At 36.2% G+C, this 23,763-nt stretch overlaps 1 protein-coding gene across 1 annotated transcript; it reads right to left on the bottom strand.

Annotated features, from left to right (window-relative positions):
- Nucleotides 1–512: 512 nt before the first annotated feature.
- LOC136037376 (catechol O-methyltransferase domain-containing protein 1-like) lies at nucleotides 513–23,262 on the bottom strand. The gene is made up of 4 exons (XM_065720105.1): nucleotides 23,094–23,262; nucleotides 14,588–14,823; nucleotides 4,949–5,077; nucleotides 513–1,606 (listed from the first exon to the last, which is right to left on the bottom strand). The coding sequence occupies exons 1-4, from the start codon at nucleotides 23,171–23,173 to the stop codon at nucleotides 1,362–1,364; spliced, it is 690 nt and encodes a 229-aa protein (XP_065576177.1). The 5' UTR covers nucleotides 23,174–23,262; the 3' UTR covers nucleotides 513–1,361.
- Nucleotides 23,263–23,763: the final 501 nt, after the last annotated feature.

Genomic DNA, 23,763 nt, shown 5'->3' with positions numbered 1-23,763 from the left:
ATTAATTCAAAAACGTTCAGAAATTAAATAAAAAAAAACTAGTTTTTTTAACTGAAAGTAAGGAGCGACATTAAAACTTAAAACGAACAAAAATTACTCCGTATATGAAATGGGTTGTCCCCTCCGCGTCCCACGCTCTTTACGCTAAAGTTTTTAATTGTTTTAAAAAGTAGAATTGTTGCAAAGAGTCAAACTTTAGCGTAAAGAGCGTGGGACGCAGAGGGGACAACCCATTTCATATACGGAGTAATTTCTGTTCGTTTTAAGTTTTAATGTCGCTCCTTACTTTCAGTTAAAAAAACTAGTTTTTTTTATTTAATTTCACTATATATCGCACTGGATACTTTTTTGGTGTAGTTATTTGGAGGTGGAGCTATGGTGGAGTTATATATTTACTTATGAGCGTGACTTTAGTGTAGTTACGGAATTTGGATATTCAAAATTATCCGAGCTTGTTATAAAAGCTTGTCTAAATAGACCAAAGTCAGTAAGTCCATAAAAAACATATAAAATTCAAAGAAATCAGTTGGTTTACTCAGTAAATCTATTGGACACATTTTTGCACACAAATTAATATGATATAAGGAGTTCATAAATATATAATGTAAACAGCACAAAGTAATCCGCTAGCTTAAACCCAATAATGTTTAACAAAATGAAATTTTCTCCAAGAATATCAAATTATCAAACTTCAATTTTTTTTAAAACAAGATGTGAGGAAAATATCCTATTTGAGGAAAAATTTTGTCGGTCCAAAAACAGACAGGAGTCAATCCTAAGCTGCTCAAGTAGTTAAAACTTAATAAAGAGCAGGTTTAGAAATACCTCCCAATTTATCCAGCCAGGAACATCACACAAGGGAGCAGAGCGATCAGTCAATTTGTGTAATAGACCCCTCCCCCCAGGAAAAGTAAATTTGGTTAGCGCCACTTTTGTACCTGGCATGACATCAAAACTGAAGCTGGCATTCAAAATTTAAGGGAGTGAATTAAATAGTTATGACAGAAATGAAACTCAAAATTTTGATAATTCCTAAGAAACCTTGTTTGTAGATGGTCGTAGAGCCCAATTTCCCATAATGTTCAACACAGATAAATTCTTCCCAAAATGCTGGCAAGTAAAACATTTATTTTTTTTAAACGGCTGGCAAAAGCTTTCTCTTCAGTTTGCTGGCAAAGCTATGGCTCATCCAAGAAGAATTTGAGAATGAAATCTGAGACAATGTGTACTGACTAGGGACAATACGAGATAAAGCAAAATTAGACAAACATTTCAAACTAATAGCCCCAGCAAAAAAAACAAACTTTTTCATACATTATGGCATTCAATCTCATACAAGCATAAAAAAGAACAGGGATTTATTAGTAGTTAGCATCCGAAGGCTTGAACACCAAAGCCAGACCATCAGCAATGTTAAGAAAAGAAACATTAACGCTACGGTCTTGAGCGACAACACTGTTTAAGGCCCTAATCGCTTCAGTTTCTTCATCTTTAACTATGGGGTCGACAACGTTGCCACTCCATAGTGTATTGTCAATAGCTAAAATTCCACCAGGTTTTAATAGCCTCTTAATTCTTTCGTAATAATTGCTGTAGTTCTCCTTATCTGAAAAGAGCAAACTTTGTAAGGACAAGACACTAAAGTAAGACGAAAATTCAAACTAGCTACTTTAAATAGTTGATGTACCTAAACTAATTACTGCAGAGATTGTGGAAATTTTCCCTATTTTAATGGAATCGCCAGACGCTATACCATAAGTGGCCCTAGTAGTTTTTTTCCTTATCTTCCAAGCTAAAATGCCGAAGATCAAACAGATAAGTTTCACATTCTTTTAGAGGTGGATGAGGTGGCCTTATATATTAGTTCACATTCCTTTAGAGGTGGATGAGGTGGCCAGATATATTAGTTCACATTCCTTTAGAGGTGGATGAGGTGGCCTGATATATTAGTTCACATTCCTTTAGAGGTGGATGCCTGATATAAATTAGTGCAGTCATGAAAGCAAAAATTTTTTGGAGGTATCATTTTTCTATTGAAAATACGCCCAGGATAAAGTTTTTCTACAAAAGTGTCTTTAGAAACTACGTTGGTTCGGAGTAACCAAAGTAGATCAAACAATGCTCAACGAAAGTTAATAATTAAAACATTTTTTTCGAATACTTTTTCGAATTAAAAATTCTGTCACTATTTCAAATGTAAAGAAAATTTCCAGGGGGATTCTTCATAAAGGAGAATTTCCGCAGGGGTGGGAGCAAGTTTATCCACCGAGTTTTTTCATTAGACAACACCTTTTTTTTGTTTATTTTAAAAAGAAAAAAAATCACTCTTCGGGTTCCATGTGTCATTTTATGATTACTTTATAAAGTCAAATTTATAAATAGGAGTTAAATATAAAAATCAGTTTATAAATGAGCCCATAATTAGTTCTCTATGATGTCCATGTGTCCAGCCTCTCCATTCCAAAAAATTTAACCAAATTTTGCTTTTTTCTCATCAAGTGGCACTTTATGACTGCCTTTTTGAGTCTAGACATAATAAAAAAATGATAAGATATAAGAATATACCTTTTATGATTACTGGAACAGCTCTCTAAGATGCTTCACTGCCAAATAGCGACGAAGAAAAATAAGAAGACGTGTGAGTGCTGCCCATGAAAAAATAACGATGTTTTTTTGTTCAGTAAATATCGTGTATCATGCAAATTTCCTGTAGAAATTTTTAGCAATTGTAATTTAAGGGGTGTACTTTTTGATTTTCCTATGACGTCAGTTTCAAATCATATGCAAGTGAATGATGCGATGCACGGGGCTGATGGAGTAGTGCGTAGTTCAACTGCAAGATTATGTCTCCTATGATGGGAGTGGGAGCTGAAGGAATTGGAAGGGGTATTTGAATTTTAATATTAACTGTAAAGAACCCGAGCTTATTAAACTCACCGTCACCCACCCGAAGTCTTAACAGTACACTACTGTCGTCTGCAGCAGCTCCTTGCTGACAGCCTTAGTAAAAGTTGAGTCCACTGCTTAATTTGTGTTTGTTTAATGCGTGTGGAGTCTTTATTGGTGTGTTTTGTAATACTTTTTAATTTAATCGAGTTTTGTCATTGAAAAATAGTAACTTTTCTTTGTTATTGTCTGAAGAAAAATGTCCTATTGAAGATTTAGGGAAAGAACGGGTTATCTTTACTTCTTAACCCCCTCCCCATTATGTGGAAGTGTTCTAATGTGGTCCCTGGATACGGACAGATGGCCTGCTACGTATTCTGTAATTATCAATCCAGATAATTACATTGATAATTCATTTCATGTCAATTCAGATATTCTGAATTGATAATTGAAATTATCAATTCAGAATAAGTCATTCTAAGGTTCAGCGATGTAAGATGGCCAGATTTTAGGTTCCTTAACCAGTTCCGTAAAAACCAGCTTTGTTCAGCGCTCAACTTTGATTTGTTTTATAAAGTTATTAAAAATATAATTCTTATCAATTTTAATTAGTTCTAACAGGCTAATGAAATCAATAAAGGGTAGGGCTATATATATATACATATATATATATATATATATACATATATATATATATATATATATATATATATATATATATATATATATATATATATATATATATATATATATATATATATATATATATATACATATGTGTGTGTGTTTACTGGCTCAAAACTAACTTTATAAAGTAGAACAAGAAGAAAAAGGTATTGAAAAAGGATTCGATTCCCATCTGCGTCTTCTTTTAGTAATACAAGAACAGAAATTGATGACAGTTTTAACAGTGAAAACAGATCAACTTTGAACCAATAATTCAGAAAAATGATCCAATGAATTGTCTAACCTTAGATCTGGCTCGTATTTGTAATGGCTACTTCCAACAAAGACTTGATTTTCCCTTAGACTAGCGGGAGAAAGTTGGGAACAAAATTAATAGATTTTCAGACGTCTTTAAGATACATTTAGGCTTGTTTTCTTTACAGGTTTTCTAACAGCCCTTCCCCCAAAGATTGTTTTAGAGGAAAGAGGTAGAGAGGCCACTCGCCCCAGGTGCAGAAATTCTCTTAAACTACCGGGAGAAAGTTAGGAGCAGAATTGTTAGAATTTCCAGGCGCCTTTAAAACACATTTAGGCTTTCGTTTTTCACAAATTTTCTAACACCCCTTCCCCCAAAGATGGTTTTAGAGGAAAGGAGTTGAGGGGGCACTTACCCCAGGTGCAGGAATTTCCTTAGACTGACGGGAAAAAGTTGTGAACAGAATTATCAGAATTTTCAGACGTCTTTAAAACAGATTTAGGCTTGTGTTTTTCACAAGTTTCTAACACCCCTTTCGCCATTGATGTTTTTAGAAGAAAGGAGTTGACGATGAACTCGCTTCAGGTGCAGAAATCTTAGGGGTGCAAATCTGAAATATATAATCTAACATTTATAATCATTTTGTAGTTTTTTTTTAAATTTTATTTTTACTAAAATAAAGTAGAGTTCGTAGTTAGTAGGCTAAGTGCTTACTGTAATACTTATATAATAATACTTAATACTTACTGTAAGTATAAGCAAATTGAAGAGGCTAGAGCCACCACTGCTTTCCCCTGAAATATAACCCACGCTCATTGACTATCAAGAGGTGGATCCGCTCTGCCCCCCCCCCCCCCCCGCCCCACCGAGAAAAATTCTTAAGCTACGCCATTACCATTTAAACTACAGAACTTGTAGGCGTTGGGATAACTACCTACGCAGCAATGGTCTTCTGGACTATCCCTACCTAATATTGAAATTTTCACATATCATCACATTTTTTTGCGATTTTTTTAATTGTGTTGGGATAATTGTGTTGAGATTAATCGTGTTTAAATTAATTAAATCAATAATTAATACATTGAAAAAATGTACATCTGCTTAAAGAGTGATACAAAAAGAGACACTTATTGTAATTACCTGCATCGATGAAAGCAAAATCAAACGTTCCTGCCTCATTTATAAGTAAGTTGTCAAGTGTTTCTAGTGCTGGTCCTATTCTCGGTTCAATCTTCTTATTCACGTTTGCTTCTTTCCACAGTGGCTTCCCTATTGAAAATTAAGCGAATCAATATATATAATAATAACTAGCTTATTATAACAATAACTAGCTATAATAACTAGCTATATAATAATAACTACCACCAACATCTAGTTGGTGGGGCGCTTCGCCCCCCCCCCAATCCCCCCCGCGCGCGTAAGTCGTAACGCGCCATATTAGTTACGCGCCATTGTAGTTGTGTCCCTGTGTCCCATATATATATTTTTAACTACGTAAAACTTGCGAATATACAACATTCTTGGCTGTCCCATTGTCTGTGCATATAAATAGATTGTCAGGTTTACCGACTCTTGAACATGCAACATATAATTGTCCATGGGAAAAACAATCTGTATTCAGATCTATACCTCATTATTCTAATGATTGCCCTTGAGCTTTGATGATGGTGATTGCTAATCGAACATTCCCTGTGTCCCCGTCGTCATTTATATATCCCCCTGTGCCCCCTGGCGTCCCGTTGTTGTTGTTTCCCTGTGTCCCGGTCGTCATTTGTGTCCCGGTGTCCAGTCTGTAATTTGTCTTTGAGTGTCGCGGTCGTCATTTATATTCCCTGTGTCCCGGTGTCCCGGTCGTCATTTGTGTTCCGGTATCCCGGTCTGTAATTTCTCTTTGAGCGTCCTGGTCGTCATTTATATTCCCTATGTCCCGGTCGTCATTTGTGTCCCGGTGCTTTGTTGATGGTGATTGCTAATCGACCATTCCTTGTATCCCGGTCGCTTTCTCTTTGAGTGTCCCGGTCGTCATTTATATTCCCTATGTCTCGGTGTCCCGGTCGTCATTTGTGTCCCGATGTCCCGGTCTGTAATTTCGTATAAATAATAATAATTTATTTATCACCCACTTCACAGAACAGAGGTTAAGTGGAGTAAAATACAAAAGAAAAACAGCAAAAGTAATACAAAAGAAACAAATTTAATCACATACAGAAAAAAAGACAGATAAGGCGATGAAAACATCCTAGCCTATAAAGCGCTTCAATAGCTAGCTTCGCAGATAATTTTTCGAAAGCACCAGTAATATCTGTCGCACAATACTTTTTAGCCAGTTTTGTATTCCGGTAAGAACGAGGTAGATATAAAAGAAATTTGCAGTACCGGTAATAATTTATGCAAATACGTTTTAGATCACCAGTCAACAGAAGTGGCCTAATACCAGAACAGAAGAGCACAGAATGATCACAAAAATTTGAGTAAAGCCGAGTTAGCGCTCTTCTCCTATAGTGTCCACGATTTACTACAATCTCAGAGTAACCGAGCCTCAGCTTATCACTTATCATCTTATATATTTATTACAAATATATAAATTTGTTAAGTTGTTTTTCTAGAAAATAGCTTCATATCTTTTCACGAAAATTTGTATCCTGGGATTTTCTGGCCTAAAAATCGATCTATACAGGTCGGAATTTTGAGAAAATTTGTTAAGAGCCTTAACTTGTGAAAAAAATAGTCTCTGTGACGTTGTATTTATGAGTACATTCAAATAGAGTACACACGTCATATTTGCCTCGGTAGAGGTTGTATCGTTTTCAGTGTCTATGGTGCAGACGAAATTACACCCAAAAAAAAATGATTGACAAGAAAAATCATAAGTGACGTCATATTTATGAGTATATTTTAAGAAAATAAATTATATCATCTTCCTCCCCCCCCCCCCTCCAAGAGAGAACATATCGTTTTTATATCTTTGACGCATACGACTTTACAAAAGGAACATAGCTAAGTATAAAATACCAAGTGCGATAAGTCTATTTACGAATGGCGTTTTAAATAGGTTCATTATGCCTAGAGTAAATAGAGAAAGTAAAGAAAGTAATGATAATGCCTAGAGGACAAATAAAGAGCCTAAACCATGAAACGAGACAAATTTTCATTTTTTAGTCCTTCCTGCTGACATTGTATAACTGGTTGCGTTCACAAACGTTTCCTTTTTTAAAGTTTTTGAATTGTTGTAATCCCTTGTTAAAATACATTCAAATATTTTTGCAATTGCCGGTTCTTTGCTCTTTACGCAACTTAATGTCTTTTCATACAGAAGTCTTTTAAAAAATATCTGATTATTGGAGCTTTCCCGATTTCTAATAATGATATGTACAAAGCTTGAAACTTTTGGTTTTCTTGTTTAAAGGTTTTCTTGTGGCAACGGAGCTGTCGTACCGAGCCTGTCGTACCGTTGTCGTGTCGGGCCTGGAGCTGTCGTACCGAGCTTAACTTGATTCTAGTGAAGTTGGATATTTATGACCCTTCTAAAATCCCCTAGTGTTTTATGCTTGGAAGGAAAAAAGTCCTCACCAGTTTCCCCACACGTTTTATTAACATCACAGCGGTAGCCCTGTTTATTTTCGTTTCTATGCCAAACCTAAGGCCTCAAACGGGTGAAGATCCTTAGTTCAGACTTCATTGATTAGGCCTACATTTACGGCATAAACAATTTTCTAATATATTTTAATTTAGAAGACTGTTCTATGTTTTCAGTGGTTTTGTTAAGTTGCAAACGCGCCTGAGGTTGCCATGCTGAACTTAACCTGTATGTCCTAAAAATTTTTTCGTTGAGGGGACTTTAGGTACAAGGGTCCCCTTACCACTTGATCTCAAAAATGAATCTATGAATCCCATTATAGGAAATTATCCATAACAAAACGGTTATAGCGTATCCCTAGGGAACTTGAACCCAACTAAACCCTTCTTAGTAAGGAATGGTTAAAGAATGGTTAAAGAATGGTCAGCATAGGACAACCTTTGTCAAAAATAATCAACACAGTAGAAAGAACGGAAATTTGAACCAAAAAATAAAGCAAACAGTTCGTGGTAACGAATTGTAGTAAGGAGTGAACCGGCTCAATAGTAAACCGGATTCTAAAAATGGAATTTCGATACTAATAGATACATCAAAAGAATCACATTTATATGCTGATTTTAAATATATAAGTTTCATTAAATTTAGTATGATCATCAAAAGTTACGAGCCTGAAAAAATTGCCTTGTTTTGGAAAATAGGGAGAAACACCCCCTAAAAGCTAAAGGATCTTAACCTTATTGTAGAAATTTTGAAGCTCCTATCTACAAAAATGTGGAACTTAGTATTTTTGCCAGAAGACCGATCACGGGTGCGTGTTTATTTGTTTGTTTGTCTGTTAGTTTTTTTGTTTTTTTTTGTTTTTTTTTTCAGGGGAGATCGTATCGACCAATTGGTCCTAGAATGTCGCAGGAGGGCTCATTCTAACGGCAATTAAAAGTTCTAGTGCTCTTTTTAAGTGACCAAAAAATTGGAGGGCATCTAGGCCCCCTCCCACACTCATTTTTCCCCAAAGTCAACGGATCAAAATTTTGAGATAGCCATTTTGTTCAGCATAGTCGAAAAACATAATAACTATGTCTTTGGGGCAGACTTACTCCCCCACAGTCCCCAGGGGAGGGGCTGAAAGTTGCAAACTTTGACCTGTGTTTACATACAGTAATGGTTATTTGGAATTGTACAGACCTTTTCAGGGGGATTTTTTGGTTGGAGGGGGGTTGAGGGGAGGGGGCTACGTAGGAGGATCTTCCCTTGGAGGAATTTGTCATGGGAGAAGAGAAATTCCATGAAAGGGGCGCAGGATTTTCTAGCACTATTTAAAAAAAAAAAAAAAAAAATAAATATGAAAAAGTTTTTTTCCACTGAAAGTAAGGACCAGCAGTAAAAATTAAAACGAACAAAAATTATTATGCATATGGGGGGGATCATCTCTTCCTAAATACTTCGCTCCTTACGCCAAAGTATTCTTAGTAATCTCAACTATTTATTCTACAGCCTTTATGATTCAGGGGTCAATCTCAAAGAATTGGGACAAAATTAAAGATTTAGTGTAAAAGCGAGGTATTAACGAGGGGGAAAACCCCTCATACACATAATAAAAATATACGAATACAGAAGTTCGTTACGTAAGTTAATTTGTAAGTTACGTATTTGTATTTGTAAGTTAAAAATTAAAAATTATAGTTGCCTTTTTAAGTAACCGAAAATTTGGCGGGCAACTAAGCCTCCTCCCCCACCCTTTCTCTCAAAATCGTCTGATCAAAACTAAGAGAAAGCCATTTAGAAAAAAAAATTAATACGCAAATTTCGTTTTAATTATTCATTTTCGGAGAGCCAAAATCAAACATGCGTTAATTCAAAAACGTTCAGAAATTAAATAAAAAAAAACAAGTTTTTTAACTGAAAGTAAGGAGCGACATTAAAACTTAAAACGAACAGAAATTACTCCGTGTATGAAAGGGGCTGTTCCCTCCTCAGCGTTAAAGTTATTTACTGTTTTATATAGTAGAATTGAGATAAAGAGTCAAACTTTAGCGTAAAGAGCGGGTCGTTGAGGAGGGAACAGCCCGTTTCACATACTAAGTAATTTATGCTCGTTTTAAGTTTTAGTGTCGCTCCTTACTTTCAGTTAAAAACTTGTTTTTTCTATTTAATATTAAATTGAATCCACTTTTATACTAAACTACAAAATTTATATGTATCAAGTTTAAGTATAAAAGTTTTAGCCTAAGAAAATCTGCTTCACTTAAAAAATGGAGAGAAGATTTGATTAAGATTAGGGCAAAAAATTGAAACCTTTGACTCAAAGATCTCATCCTACATAATATAGAGTTTTATATAAAGGGATAATATCGAGTTTTATATTAACCGATAGAAATAAACAGTTTCATATTTATCCCACAGAGGATAGTCACGGGTGCGTGTTCTTTTATTTATTTTTTTTAAGTGGCAGCACCACTTTTTATAAAAGGTTTGATAGATATTATGTTCAATTTTTTATTTTTCCAAAATTTAAATTCCTTCAGTTCTGAAACGCCATTAGGCACCCTGTCCCTAACCCTCTAGGAAAATATATATGTGTGTTGAACACTTATGAAGAAAGTGGCAGTATCTGATAACACCAAACCAGTGGCTCAAGAATATTAAAATACACTCATAAGTCTCATGCTTTTTAAAAGAACAAGAGCTAAGAGCTCATATGGCAATTGTGACGAGGCGAGAAGAGCTAAGAGCCAAGAGATCATATGGTATGAGCTCTAACAAAATTTTATGAATCAATAGATTGATTTAAAAAAGAAAATAAGAGGCTTAATGCCGGTCAAGATTTAAAATAAGAGCTCTGAGTCACAAAGTCCTTCTAAATATCAAAATTCATTAAGATCCGATCACCCACTCGTAAGTTATAAATACCTAATTTTTTCTAATTTTTCCTCTCCCTTTTGTCCCCCAGATGGTCGAATCTGGGAAAACAACTTTATCAAGTCAAATTGTGCAGCTCCTTGACACGCCTACCAATTTTCATCGCCCTAGCACGTCCAGAAGCATCGAACTCGCCAAATCACTTAACCCCTCCCCCCAACTCCCCCAAAGAGAGTGAATCCAGTACGATTCTGTCAATCACGTATCAAGGACATTTGTTTATTCTATCCACCAAGCTTCATCCCCATTCCTCCACTCCAAGTGTTTTTCCAAGATTTCCCCCTCCAACTCCCCCCAATGTCAAAAGATCTGGTCGGGATTTGAAATAAGAGCTCAGAGACATGCATTCCTTCTAAAAATCAAATTTCATTACGATCCGATCATCTATTCGTAAGATAAAAATACCCCAATTTTCATGTTTTCCAAGAATTCCGGTTTCCCCCTCCAACCCCCCCGAATGTCACAGGATCTGGTCGGAATTTGAAATTAGAACTTTAAAGCACAAGATCCTTCTAAATATCAAATTTCATTAAGATCTGGTCAACCTTTCGTAAGTTACAAATACCTCAATTTTTAAAATTACCCCCCCCCCAATTCCACCAAAGAGAGCAGATCCGGTCCAGTTATGTCAGTCACGTATCTTAGACAGGTTTCTATTCTTCCCATCCATTTTCATCCTGATCTCACCGCTTTAAGTATTTTCTAAGATTTCCGGTCCCCCCAACTGCCCCCCCCCCCAATTACGCTTGATCTGGTTGAGATTTAAAATAAGATATCTGAGTTACGCGATCCTTCTAAATATGAAGTTTCATGAAGATCCGATCACTCCTTCGTAAGTTAAAAATACGTAATTTTTTCTTATTTTTCAGAATTAGCCCCCCCCCCCCAATAGAGCGAATCCGTTCCAATTATTTAAATCACGTATGTAAGACTTCTGCTTATTTTTCCCAACAAGTTTCATCCCGATCCCTCCAATCTAAGCGTTTTCCATGGTTTTAGGTTCCCCCACCCCAAACTTCCCCCAATGTCACTAGATCCGGTCAGGACTTAAAATAAGAGCTTTGAGACACGATATCCTTCTAAATATCAAATTTCATTGAGATCAGACCACCCGTTCGTAAGTTAAAAATACCTCATTTTTTCTAATTTTTCAGAAATAACCCCCCCCCCCAACTACCCCAAAGAGAGCGGATCCGTTCCGTTTATGTCAATCATGTATCTAGGACTTGTGTTTATTTTTCCCACCAAGTTTCATCCCGATCCCTCCACTCTAAGTGTTTTCCAAGTTTTAGGTTTCCCCTCCCAAATCCCCCCTAATGTCACCAGATCCGGTTGGGATTTATAATAAGAGCTCTAAGACACGATAAATTTCATTGAGATCCGATCACCCGTTCGTAAGTTAAAAATACTTCATTTTTTCTATTTTTCCGACTTAACCAGCCCCCCACTCCCCCCCCCCCACATGGTCAAATCGGGAAAAACGACTATTTCTAATTTAATCTGGTCCGGTCCATGATACGCTTGCCAAATTTCATCGTCATAGCTTACCTGGAAGTGCCTAAAGTAGCATAACCGGGACCGACAGACCCGACAGAATTTGCGATTGCTATATGTCACTTGGTTAATACCAAGTGTCATAAAAATTGTTGCTTTCAGGTTCTCCGTATCCAACCCAGCCAAACTTTAAAGCGTTTCTATCTTACGAGCACGAAACGTGATGGACACAGGCTCTTCAAAATTGCAACGCCCCAGAATGTCACAGTTGAACACGGGTTCTAAAAAGACCCAAACCCATAGTTGAACACGGGAATCAAAACAATAATTTGCACAACTCGTGTCAAAATCCGTGATGGATGTTGGTAGCCTTAAAACAGAACTCAATTCAGTTTATAGCGAATTTACCTAGTAACTATCTTTCAAAACTTTTTCTTTCTGAAGATATATTGCCACACAGTGGCACATTCATCCTTCAATATTAAACAGTCCACACAAAATAAGCTGCTATTATACATAATTACTTGGAAGCCTACTTCGACTAAGTAAATTCATTTCAGATTTCATTTATTCCTGTATCATGTAGCATAGCGACACACCTGCTATAAGGAGTTGACGAGTAAGTGAACCTCTCTGTGGGGGGAGTGGGATTGCCACACCCTTAAAAATTGCTCTTTTAGGTTCAGATGCTTGTCAAAATAGCTACGTTTGTCCTGTTTTATTTCACTGACTAAAAATTTTCTTTGATTTTACTTTTCACTCTTTCTTGGTTTTGAACATAAAAATAAAAAAAAATACGTATGTTTGGATTAGTAAATCGAAAATTGAGTTGGTTCTTTTATGCGTTGAATATTAAAATTTAATTCAGTTTCAAAATTTCAAATAATTAGTAACGGTGTACACTCTGTCATAAATATTACAAAGTTCAATTATAAACTTCTTACTGTTTTAAAAATAGAGTTATGAGAAAGAGTCAAACTTTAGCGTAAAGAGCGGGGCGTTGAGGAGGAAAAGCCCCTTTCATATACGGAGTAATTTCGGTTCGTTTTAAGTTTTAATGTTGCTCCTTACTTTCGTTTAAAAAAACTTGTTTTTTTAATTTAATATGAAAAAAAAATCCTGCTATTCTGCTTTTTTTAGCAAGATTATGGAATATTTTTCTATGAATTTTTTTTTTAATTATGGGTATATAAAGTCAAAATTAAACAGAAAGTATCTTAGAGATGAAGCAGGACCATTACCAGGGAAAGGAGGAATGCTTTAGGACCAGCCACCGAAAAAAAAATCTCAGAAAGTGTACGATTTCCCACTCATTTCCCAGTATTTATCGCGTAATTCCTGGTTTTGTGCTTTTACGAACTTTACTCCTTCCGCGCTAAAATGCGCAGCTCTTCCCCCAACATAAATTTGGGTTTTCGTGTCTGACCATGGGCATTGACGCTGCGCCACGTACAGACTTTGAAGCACTCGAAGTGGAGTCCGATGCACAAAGTCGTGTATAACTACATCTACAACTTCCTTCGACGAAATTTTAACTCTTAGATTAATAATTGAGGACGGCCTGAACCATCAAACCTTTTTATTACTCAGTCTTATAGATTTGAAATAGGCGTCTATCTTTAGCAAAACTTTAGCAAAGTTCCTACCCTTCTATGGCATACCAGATAAATCTGATAAAGTGATCAGTGATAAGTACGAGGACAGTATTGCTGTGGTAAAGGTAAGAAATGAGGTTAGTAGCTGATTTGGTATTCAATCAGGAGCTAAGCAGAGTTGTGTTCTATCCCCATTTACACGGACCATTTTGATGGACTTTATCCTGAGGGAAACGGCAAAGGCTATGGATGAGCATGAAATGAAATGGGAAGGTAAAACTCTCCAAAACTTAGATTATACAGATGATTGTAGAGTCCTAGATAAAACATCATCAAAATGAAGGAATTTTCGGGGGGTATGAGAGTTCAGGGTTCAAGAATAGGTTTGAAAATTAGTATTAAGAATACTAAGTCACTCGGTCAAGAAGAAATGAATATGAAGAGATGATATTGGGTAACGAGAGTGTCGATCAAGTCGATAGCCTCAATTGCCTGGATATTGTTATTAGTAAAGATGGTGGACACTGTAAAGATTTAGAAAGTAGAATAGCCAAGACCAATTGTGGGTTTTCACAGTTGAAAAAAGCGTGAAAGAATAAGAAGATAAGTCTGCGAAACAAGATGAGAATATTAAAAGCTATAGTGATGACAGTGGTCAAGAATGGTTCCGAAACGGGGGCACATCGGATGACGGAGGAGGGTTTGTTAGATCATGTCCAAAGGATTTGCGTACTGGTAGTTTGAGTACCTGTTTGACTGATCCTAAGTCAAACAGCAAAAAACTTAAAACACTTTTTCGCATACTGATTAATGGTCTGCGTTGCGCAGGTACCGATCTCCTGATTTGATGCATTCAGCCGGGAGTGCAATGCGCACAAAGAATAAGCTGAACTAAAAATATAGTTCTATCTCAGTCTCTAGGGCTATAATCAGATAAAGCTTAAGATGGCTAGGGAACATTTCGTGGATGACGGATGACTGATTTCTAAAGATTGTCCTTTACAGCCATCCATCTAGTACCAATTGAAAAGGAAGTCGTCCTCGAAGAAGGAAGGAAGAGGATTTTGGAGGAAATTTGAACTTCTTGAGAGGAGGTAAAGTGACCAGATTTGAGTATATAACACCAGATTTAGAAAGATCAGGAAGCACGCATCCGTACATATTTACTGTATTTGTAATAATATTTTTTTAGCATACCTAAATTACTAAATTCCTCGTTAATATCCATTGTGATGACTTGGCCGTCGTCTGGTATTGCAAGAGCCCATCCTAGAGCAGAGAATCCTGTAAAAGTTCCTACATCTAACACTCGTTTTCCGCCAATGGATCTGATAAGATTTTGACAAAGTTGAATCACTTCTGGGGCTCCCAGCATACGGTATCTTGGATGTTGAAGCGTCAAATCCAGTAGCTTTTGTTGAGCTGGGTGAAGTCTGGAAAACATACATTATCTTAAAAATACGAAAAAGAAAAAATGTCACCATCTATAACTGTAGTTAACGATAATACCATCTATGATTTTGGTTAAGTAGATGACAGCATTAGCGAAATCGCCGTTAAATCTAGAAAACATACATTATCTAAAAAATACTCGATGGTTGTGAGAAAATGGTTAAATTGAGGAATAGTTACCTCATCTAAGACCAACATTTACTTATTTTGGCATAAAATTGTTTCTTGTTGACAAGTAAAAATATTTTCAGGACTGGGCTTCACAGAGATGATGTTCATCATTAACTTTAGAAAACATATACGTTGGATGACAGAGATCCTGAAAATTCATTATATATTAAAGAGATGCGCTATCGTTACTTAAAGAGATTAACATTTTTGGATATATCGACATTGATAATTTCTTATTATCTCATTTATATCTTTTTTGGTTTTATTGTTTTTTGTTTACTATAAGAGCTTTTTATTATTTCTTACTTACGGAAATTCAAATGAAACACCATATTTTTCGTAAATTTCAAAGGAAAACTCAATTCTTCTACAAAAACAGTTTCTTCTTTAGTTCTGCAACTTTGAACCCTTGCTACAATTGAAACAAATTTCATGTGGTTATACAATATTTCTGCAGTTTCTAAGATGGTGATTTCAGACACGTTGACAAAATGGATTCTATCGTCTAAGAGCAATTGTTTATGTCTGGGGAAGGTAAGCAGGAAGAGAGTGTAAAAGAAAAGGCTGGCTGGCCCTCAACCCTCCCTCCTCCATTGCGCTTTCTTGTTGAAGGGCTACGAAACGGAGATCAGCACCACCAGTTTTGACCTTTAAGGTCTAATGCCGTCATACTTACTTGTCACTACTACTGCTATTAGTAATTCCTGGCAGCATCAAGTCTCAGTAGACCAATATAGATCTAAACGCTCCTCGCTCAACTCAAATTTATCCAAAGTTTCAACCTTCATTTTTTCACACAATGTTTTACTTAAATTATTTATTATGACTTACTTCCTATGACTTATTTCTTATGACCCAATTTGAGGACGTACTGCACATGGCTTAGCCACATAACGGATGGCCAAACGTCAACTTTTGGAAATTTTTCACTCTTCACTCATAAAATTTAATTTAGTCATCCTAGACTTTATTTCATTATAGTGCTGGGAAGCAGAATCAAACCACATTTTTTGAGAGTATATTGTTTGATAACCTTTAAGTTAACCCAGTGCTGTTGGTGTGTGTTAAAGGGACATTTGCAATGATCAAACGTATGAAAATCCATTGATGTAGCACAAAATCGTCTTACCTCTAATACAAATGCCATAACCGTTTTTTATTCTCGCTGTTTAAAGGTGGAGCGACAGTTTCAATAATCTGCAGTGATAGATCCAAGGAAGTCTATGGCTGGCTGATCAACACCCCCCCCTCTTTATAGCTTTAGTATTGTTTACTTTTGTGTGGTTTTAACTTGCAAATAAAAATTACAAGAGATCATCGCTCAAAGATTAAAGAATCCTGGACCCACCACTCAAGACTAAAAAATCCGAATTTATTACTGCCAGTGCGTCCGAACTTATCACTATGATCTATGATCATTTCCTTTAGGTGTCTCTAAAATTCGTTACATTTCGCGATAGATAATAGGTTCTTGTTCTTTTCTGGCTAAATTCAGAGAGTTTTCAAATTTAAACCTAAAATACTGCCAGAAATTTAAATTAAAATTTGGTCACACCTGTCAAATTTTAAGGATCGTCAGATCGTCTAAGGATCGTATAAAATCGTCGTACGAAAATAAGGAAGACGCAAGATTGGCCAAAGGCAGTCTCGGTTTGAGTAATTTTGTCTTAGTGGCATATCGTTTCGTCTTAGTGGCATTTCTCGTTTGGGCTGAGTGGCGTATTGTTCCGTCTTAGTGGCATATCGTTTCGTCTTAGTGACATATCGTTACGTCCTGGTGGCATATCATTTCTTCTTAATGGCATGGTGCTTTCAAAAATAGCGACGAAGACAACACTGCCTTTCCATAACAAACAAACACAAAGAAGAAGCAATAGGGAAAATCTTTTCAAGACAGTGGAAATCAATATTTCCACAAAAATAATCTGTACGTAGTTTTCTCAGTGTCTGTCTTTGTCTGCTTGTATGTCTGAATCTGTGTGTTTGTATTTTTTTTTCTCTTTCTCTCTCTGTGCCTGTATGTCTGGGCGGGTCTTGGCTTGTCCCAGTTTCTGTCTTTGTCAATATGTCAATACGCATGTCTAAATCTGTGTGTTTGTATGTGTTTTTCTCTCTAACTCTCTGTGCTTGTGTCTGGGCGGGTGTTTGCTTTTCCTAGTGTTCGTCTTTGTCTCTTTGTATGTCTGAATCTGTGTTTCTTTGAGTTTTTGTCTCTTTCACTCTCAGTACCTTTGTGTCTGGGCGGGTGTTTGCTTTTCCCAGTGTCTTTGTTGGTCTGTTTGTATGTTTGAATATGTGTGTTTGTATGTGTTTTTGTCACTCTCTCACTCTCTGTGCCTGTGTGTCTGAGTGGGTGCTTACTTAAACCAGTGTCCGTCTTTGTCTGTTTGTATGTCTGGATTAATTTTTTTGTTTGTTTTTTGTCTCTCTCACTCTCGGTGACTGTGTGTGTGGGTGAGTGTTTACTTGTCTCAGTGTCTGTCTTTGTCTGTTTGTATGTCGGAACCTGTGTGTTTGTGAGTGTTTTTGTCTCTCTCACTCTCTGTGCATGTGCGTCTGGGTGGGTGTTTGCTTGGTTGTGTGGATTTTGGAAAAAAAATATAGCTCACATCTCTCATCTTTTCAGTTTGAAATAGACCCCCTATGAGCCCGCCAGTAGTATTTATGTCTCTAAAAATTCTTTTTCTTACATCTCATACTCTTAACAAATATTCTAAACGTTTGACTTGCTAGTTTACCCAAAAATAATGGAAACATGACAAAGTAATGCATAAAATATTCTATTGGACTAGCGATAGGTAGATTATTATTATAAAAATTAATACATGGAATCCATTCCATAATATAATTCATTATTTTTTCTCTTGGCATTGGCACTTATTCCATATTAGGGTCATGCTCAATTTTAACATGGTTTCAACTACAATCAAGAGACACATTTCATCATGGTATTATCGGCTTCATTGACTGTATCTGTTGTTGTATGATCAATGGTAGTAATAATGTTCAAAACGCTTTGTTTTCCATTAGTTCATCTTTATACCCCGTTGTTATATTGTATACCAAAGACTTTTTCAATTCTGATTTCAATTTCACTGTCTGTTACCAAATTATATTTACACAGGTAACAGTTCTGGCACGTAGACAAGATATGGTTTATGATATTGATGCAGCAGTAGGTCTTTCTTTTTCTCTTTGATTTCAGTTGAATGTTAATACCACAACGGTGCTGATAAGATCTATCAATAGGTAACAAGTTACCATAAGCGCTAGCAAGTAGGTTCCCCTCATCATCGTCTATCATTTTATGTTTACATTCTCTTTCAGTGGTGTATATCTGGATATATCACTCTCGCATATCCAGCATCAGCATTGTTGAATTGTTTCGGTAGTCCAAAGAAATCTAATCGCTTACTGTTATGACAACGCACGCATACATTTCCAGTAGTGTTATCACTAGTACTTGTTCATAGTTCAAATATTTGTTTTTGTCGGCATTAAACGCAACGATAACTTTATCATGCACAGATACTTTCTTGGAATATTTCATCTTTACTTTTTTTAAATATGATGCAAGCATTTATCCTTCCAGTGTACAATTAATATTGGTTAAAACATACAATGAACTATCTACTCTCGATGACCAGCAAAAGAGTTATACGGGGGTGGCCGCATAAACAAGAACGTCCAAAAACTATGTTCACCAGTCCCAAAAAGTCCAGAAGAAACTAATTTGTGACATTTTTGAAAAACAAAATAAAATGGTATACATATTATACTATTGATTTTTTGTTTTAGAAAAACCGGTTTTTTGTTTCTTTATTTTATTTTTTCTTTTTATTTCAATGATTCATTGATCATTGATACATCAATAAGAGTGTCTCCCCTGTAACTGGATTACTAACACTATTCGTAATGAGAAAATTTTATAGCTTAGAGACCGTTTCCTGGGGGCTGTGGGGTCTTGTCTTCCTCAAAGACATTGCCATTGGATCTTTCTGCTATACTGAACAAAATAAATGTCTTGAAATTTTGTTCGGACGATTCGAGGGAAAAAGAGGCGTGGGAAGGAAACTAGCTGCCCTCTAATTTTTTGCTCACTTAAAAGGGACACTACAACTTTTAATGTCCACTCGAATGAGCCCTCTCTGTATCTTTTAGGACCAATGAATTGGTACAATGACCCCTGGGAAAAAAACGAAAATCAAATAAACTAACAAACGAGGAAGTAAACACGGTAATCTGTGATCTTTCTTCTAGCAAAAAATCCAAATTCCACATTTTTGAAGACAGGAGGTTGAAACATCTACAGTAAGGTTTCCTGATATGTTGAATCTGATTGTTTGATTTGCTTAAGGACTCCTTGACTTTTCGGAAATGTTTCCCAATTTTACGAAAATCCGAAAAAAGCTCGTAGCTTTTGATAGGTCACATTAAACTCAATGAATTTATATTTGTGGATCTGAATTAAAAGCCACTTCTTTTGATATATCTATTGTTACCAAATTCCGTTTTTTAGAGTTTGGACACTATTTGGCCAAGTGAGAGGAATCCCATCTCTACATATCCCATTATTACAAACCCACACAAATCCTATCATTCCGAGCTCACACATATCCCAATGTGCTACTGGAGACATCGGGTCTGTCGAGCATCTGGTATTACGCTATCTTTTCCGGTTGATAAGGAAATTTCTGGAACCATTATTATCTGAGTTTTATTTGCCAAGTAAGTTATTCAATAATTGAAATGAGTTTGAAGGGACATGATGTCTAATAAACGAAGTTTTGATATATTATAATATACAATTGGTAGAGATCTTTTTGTACCATAATGGTATCGAGCTGATTATTGATTACTGATAATTGATTATGACTACAACCGGCCTGGTATCAGTACTGTAATGTAATGACCCTGAGCACATGGGTTTTCCATTACTGAACTTGCGCATGAGTTTGGGTTCCCACATTCCCATCTAGGACCCAATTCCCCCCAACTGAGCCCCGAGTCCCCCATCAGGGCCCCAGGTCCCCTCTATGGCCTCAATGACAACCCTCCCCCCCAGCTCCCCCAGATTTTTTTAGCTTGGTTTTTTAACTTTTACCTTTGAAATTTGTTCTAATTTTTTAAACACAATACCAAAAAAGGCGTTAGCAAATCCAATAGTGCATCGGAGTATGGGTTGCTACAGTATTTATGCCCCCAAGTCCCCAAAAAATTTTAAGTAAAAACTAAATAATTTAAAGCCCCCTCCACCCAAAAAAAAATAATTCCATGTCCAAAAAAAATCCAAGTCCACAAAATATCCAATGCAATAAAATACAAATAATTCTAAGTCCAAAAACATCTTAAATTTCGTAAAATCAATGGAAAACTGCTTAGAAGCTCAAAAGACCAGATGTTAGGGTTGTCACAGTATGTATTATATTGTTTCAATGGTAACAAGAATGATTACGCAATACCCCATAACGCATCTTTCTCGAAATTCTTGGAAACATGCCAGGAAATTCTCGAAAATCAGAAAATATACTCTTGGAATGATGCCAAAAAGGTTCTAGCAGCTCCAATAGTACATCAGATGCATTTTTATTTCATTGACATCATGAATAATTACGCAATGCCAGATAACATATCATTCTTGAAATTCTCTTGGAAACATATCAGGAAATTCTCGGTGTCCCAAAAAAAGACGTCAAAAAATTCTACCTCTAAAAAATCTAAGTCTAAAAATTACATACTCCGAAGTAATTCGAAGTCTCAAGAAATTTTTACGTCGTAAGAAAATTCTAAGCCACAAAAAATACCGTCCAATAAAAATTATGTTGAAAAAATAAGCTCAAAAATTTCAAAGTTCACAAAAATTTAAAATTAAAAAGATTTGGAGGGGTGGCCATTGGAGCCCTGGAGGGGGACATGGGTTCCTGGATGGAAATATAAGTAACCAAACTCATACGCAAGCCCGGTAGTTGAAAACCAATGTGCTGAGGACCATTACATTACAAATATGAAACCTGCCTGGTTGTAGTCATTACAATGCTTGGAGATCAAGACAAGTTTCATTAACCATCAAAAGAACATAAATGTCCAGCAAGCATCTCAAACCATCGTGGTATGCATATTCTGGGAATGATGCCAAAAAAGGTACCCAAAAAGAAATATCAAACTGAGAAATCGACCGCGCAAATACCTTTTTACGGTGTAGTGACGCTTAACACAAGTTGGCCAGCGTCCCAGAAACAATACATTGATTGCCTAAAATGTATTTCTAAGAGCATTATTTCATCAATTACTTGTTGGCTCAGTCGAGTAACTTGTCGTTCTTTCGCCATAGGAAATAATGAGTCTCATGTTCGATTCCTGTATCGAAATAAATTTCATAAAATCAAAGGAAGACCTCTTAGAAGCTAAAAATGTTGTTGTAAGAGAAAACATGTCTCCATCTATAACTGTAGTCAATGATAACACCATATATGACTTTGGTTAGGTAGATGGCAGCATTAGCGGAATCGCCGTTAAATCTTCTTCAGGTTCTTAAACCACTAAGAAAGAAAAGAGTAGGGGCTATCTGTACTGAGAAGCAGAGATGGGATGCTACTCAAGTCACTCCTTACAGTTCATTACCTCAAAATGTTTTTGATTCTTGCTATTTGGGCAGCTAGCCTTCTATGTCGTTTAGATACGTTCCATTGTCTTATTTTGCTGAGAACAGCTGTTAAATACACAACCAAAATATTTAGTTGGCAATTCACTGTCTAAAAATTTCCTCATTACCCTATCTTCTGAACTGTTTATATGATTTGAAAGGCATTGGGGTCTTCGTCATTATTGACTAATGTTCCGTGATTAATAGTTCAATTTTCTAAACCCAAATCGTGCCTTAAGATACAGAACATAGAAAATTCATTTATAATCATGAAATACAAACCCTTAACATGTAGCATATCTACAATCTCAGCTCCATGGATCCGGACACATATTCAAATGGGTTTTAAGGACTGTGCCCCCTCCCCTAAATCCTAAAGTGCTTAAGATTTCTCCTATAGGTACTTACGGACTATAGCGACCACACTGTTGTTTGATCTGTTGTAAAATCTATTTCTTTGTGTGCGCTCGGAAATAATGAGCTTGACTGAGTGAGATAAACTACTATGCAGGTATATTTTAGTTAAATATTTAATATATAGAGTTGGTTATGTTAAGTATTTAATATAATGCGTTCTGGGCGGCCTATTTTCCGTAATTCTCTGTTTTAGTTTCCATTATTTCGTTTTTAAAGTATTGTATTTTCATAAACACAATATATAATAAAGTATTTAAATTTTGGTATATTTCATAAGGATTAATAAGACTTCACTTCCTGGTTGTAGTCGCTATAATACGTAAGTACTCTCCTATAACTTATATTTTCCATATAATTCGTCACTTTTAGTACCTTTTTCAAAGTACCTCCCTCCTACACCCGTCAATGATCTTGCAAAGGCCTATATACAGCAATATATAGGCAATGGTGAACTGAATAGGTACCACAATTTTCGTTTGGTACAAATAAAGGAGTACCTATTCCCGAGAATGTAGAGGTTGGCGAAATGTATTAGCAAGGTAAGAAACGTACCATTCGATACGCCATTGAACACCATGTTGAAGTACACTAATTACTACCGTGACGATTGCGTCTGGCCCCCTCCTTCTTAATGCCTGCTTATAGCCCTTGGCCTTATGAATAGTTAGCTAATTTTGCAAGGATTTCCTTTTATAGTTGGCATTACCAAGCTTTTCTTTTTAAGAGGCCTATAGACTAGGTTTATATGGTGTCGAATGGTATATGGTACGACAATCAAATAGGGTATTTATTTTGCAATTCGATTTCTGTGTTGCACTAAAAGCTTGCAAAAATACAACCAAGGACCACGAAAATGTGGGGGGTCTAAGGACTTTTTTTTTTAAAGAAGATACAGAAAAATCTAAAAGTCTTGGGGGACAATTTGCGCTTTTTCACGAAAATACAAAACAAGTATTTTCAGGACCTAAGGGGGAGGGTCCAATGCTTGAGTTTTATTAAATAAAATATAATTATATTCACCTTGAAAAATTGCCCTCAATATATGCCTGAACTGGGCTGTTCTTTTCATGATAGCTCTTCTTTGCACTGCCAAATGACATCTTATATCTTGTTCATTCAAATCCTAATAAACGATTGCAAACAAACCACTCTATCAGTAGATTATCACGAAGAAACTGGTTAAAGCACGTGTTTCTTTTATCATGTATTCATGTCAAATGACTGCCAGGATTTTTTATTTTAAGGGGTTGCCCAAACTCGAAAAGACGGTGTACATTTCAAGGTAGCTTGTCACACACTTCCGGATAGTAGGGAACCCCTTGATTAGTTCCATAAAATCCGTATAGACTTCTTTTTTAAGCTGTATCGCATTTGTATAGCAACAGGATAATATAAAAATCAGGATACGCAGAGCTAAAGAGAATGAGAAACGGTAATCTCATTACTGTAAACTAAATCAGTTCACTGATTTAACGTAAGAATACAGAACGAAAACAGTGATACTTCCATCGCAGCGACAGGCGATTTCATTGAAAAGGTTTACCAGTGAAAATGAGTGGGCACCAATTTTCAGAAATCACCTACACTAGGTGGCTTATGCTTAGCGTAGCGACGGTGTTCCAAGAGTGGCGGAACCGCGCCAAGCATTGCGGATACCGTACCATACGTGGTGGAACCGGGCTACACATGT

Source organism: Artemia franciscana, chromosome 16 (assembly GCF_032884065.1).
Source record: "Artemia franciscana chromosome 16, ASM3288406v1, whole genome shotgun sequence".
Classification (NCBI taxonomy): Eukaryota; Metazoa; Arthropoda; class Branchiopoda; order Anostraca; family Artemiidae; genus Artemia; species Artemia franciscana.
The sequence above is the reverse complement of the archived record's forward strand: the minus strand, read 5'-3'. Positions and strand labels throughout refer to the sequence as shown.

Excerpts from the sequence above, each read along its gene's own strand:
- LOC136037376 (XM_065720105.1), bottom strand. The coding sequence starts at position 23,173 with ATGTCATTTGGCAGTGCAAAGAAGAGCTATCATGAAAAGAACAGCCCA. Across the intron at positions 5,078-14,587 it reads CGAGGAATTTAGTAATTTAG|GGAAGCCACTGTGGAAAGAA; the intron begins GTATGCTAAAAA and ends AATTTTCAATAG. Across the intron at positions 1,607-4,948 it reads TTTTGCTTTCATCGATGCAG|ATAAGGAGAACTACAGCAAT; the intron begins GTAATTACAATA and ends TGCTCTTTTCAG.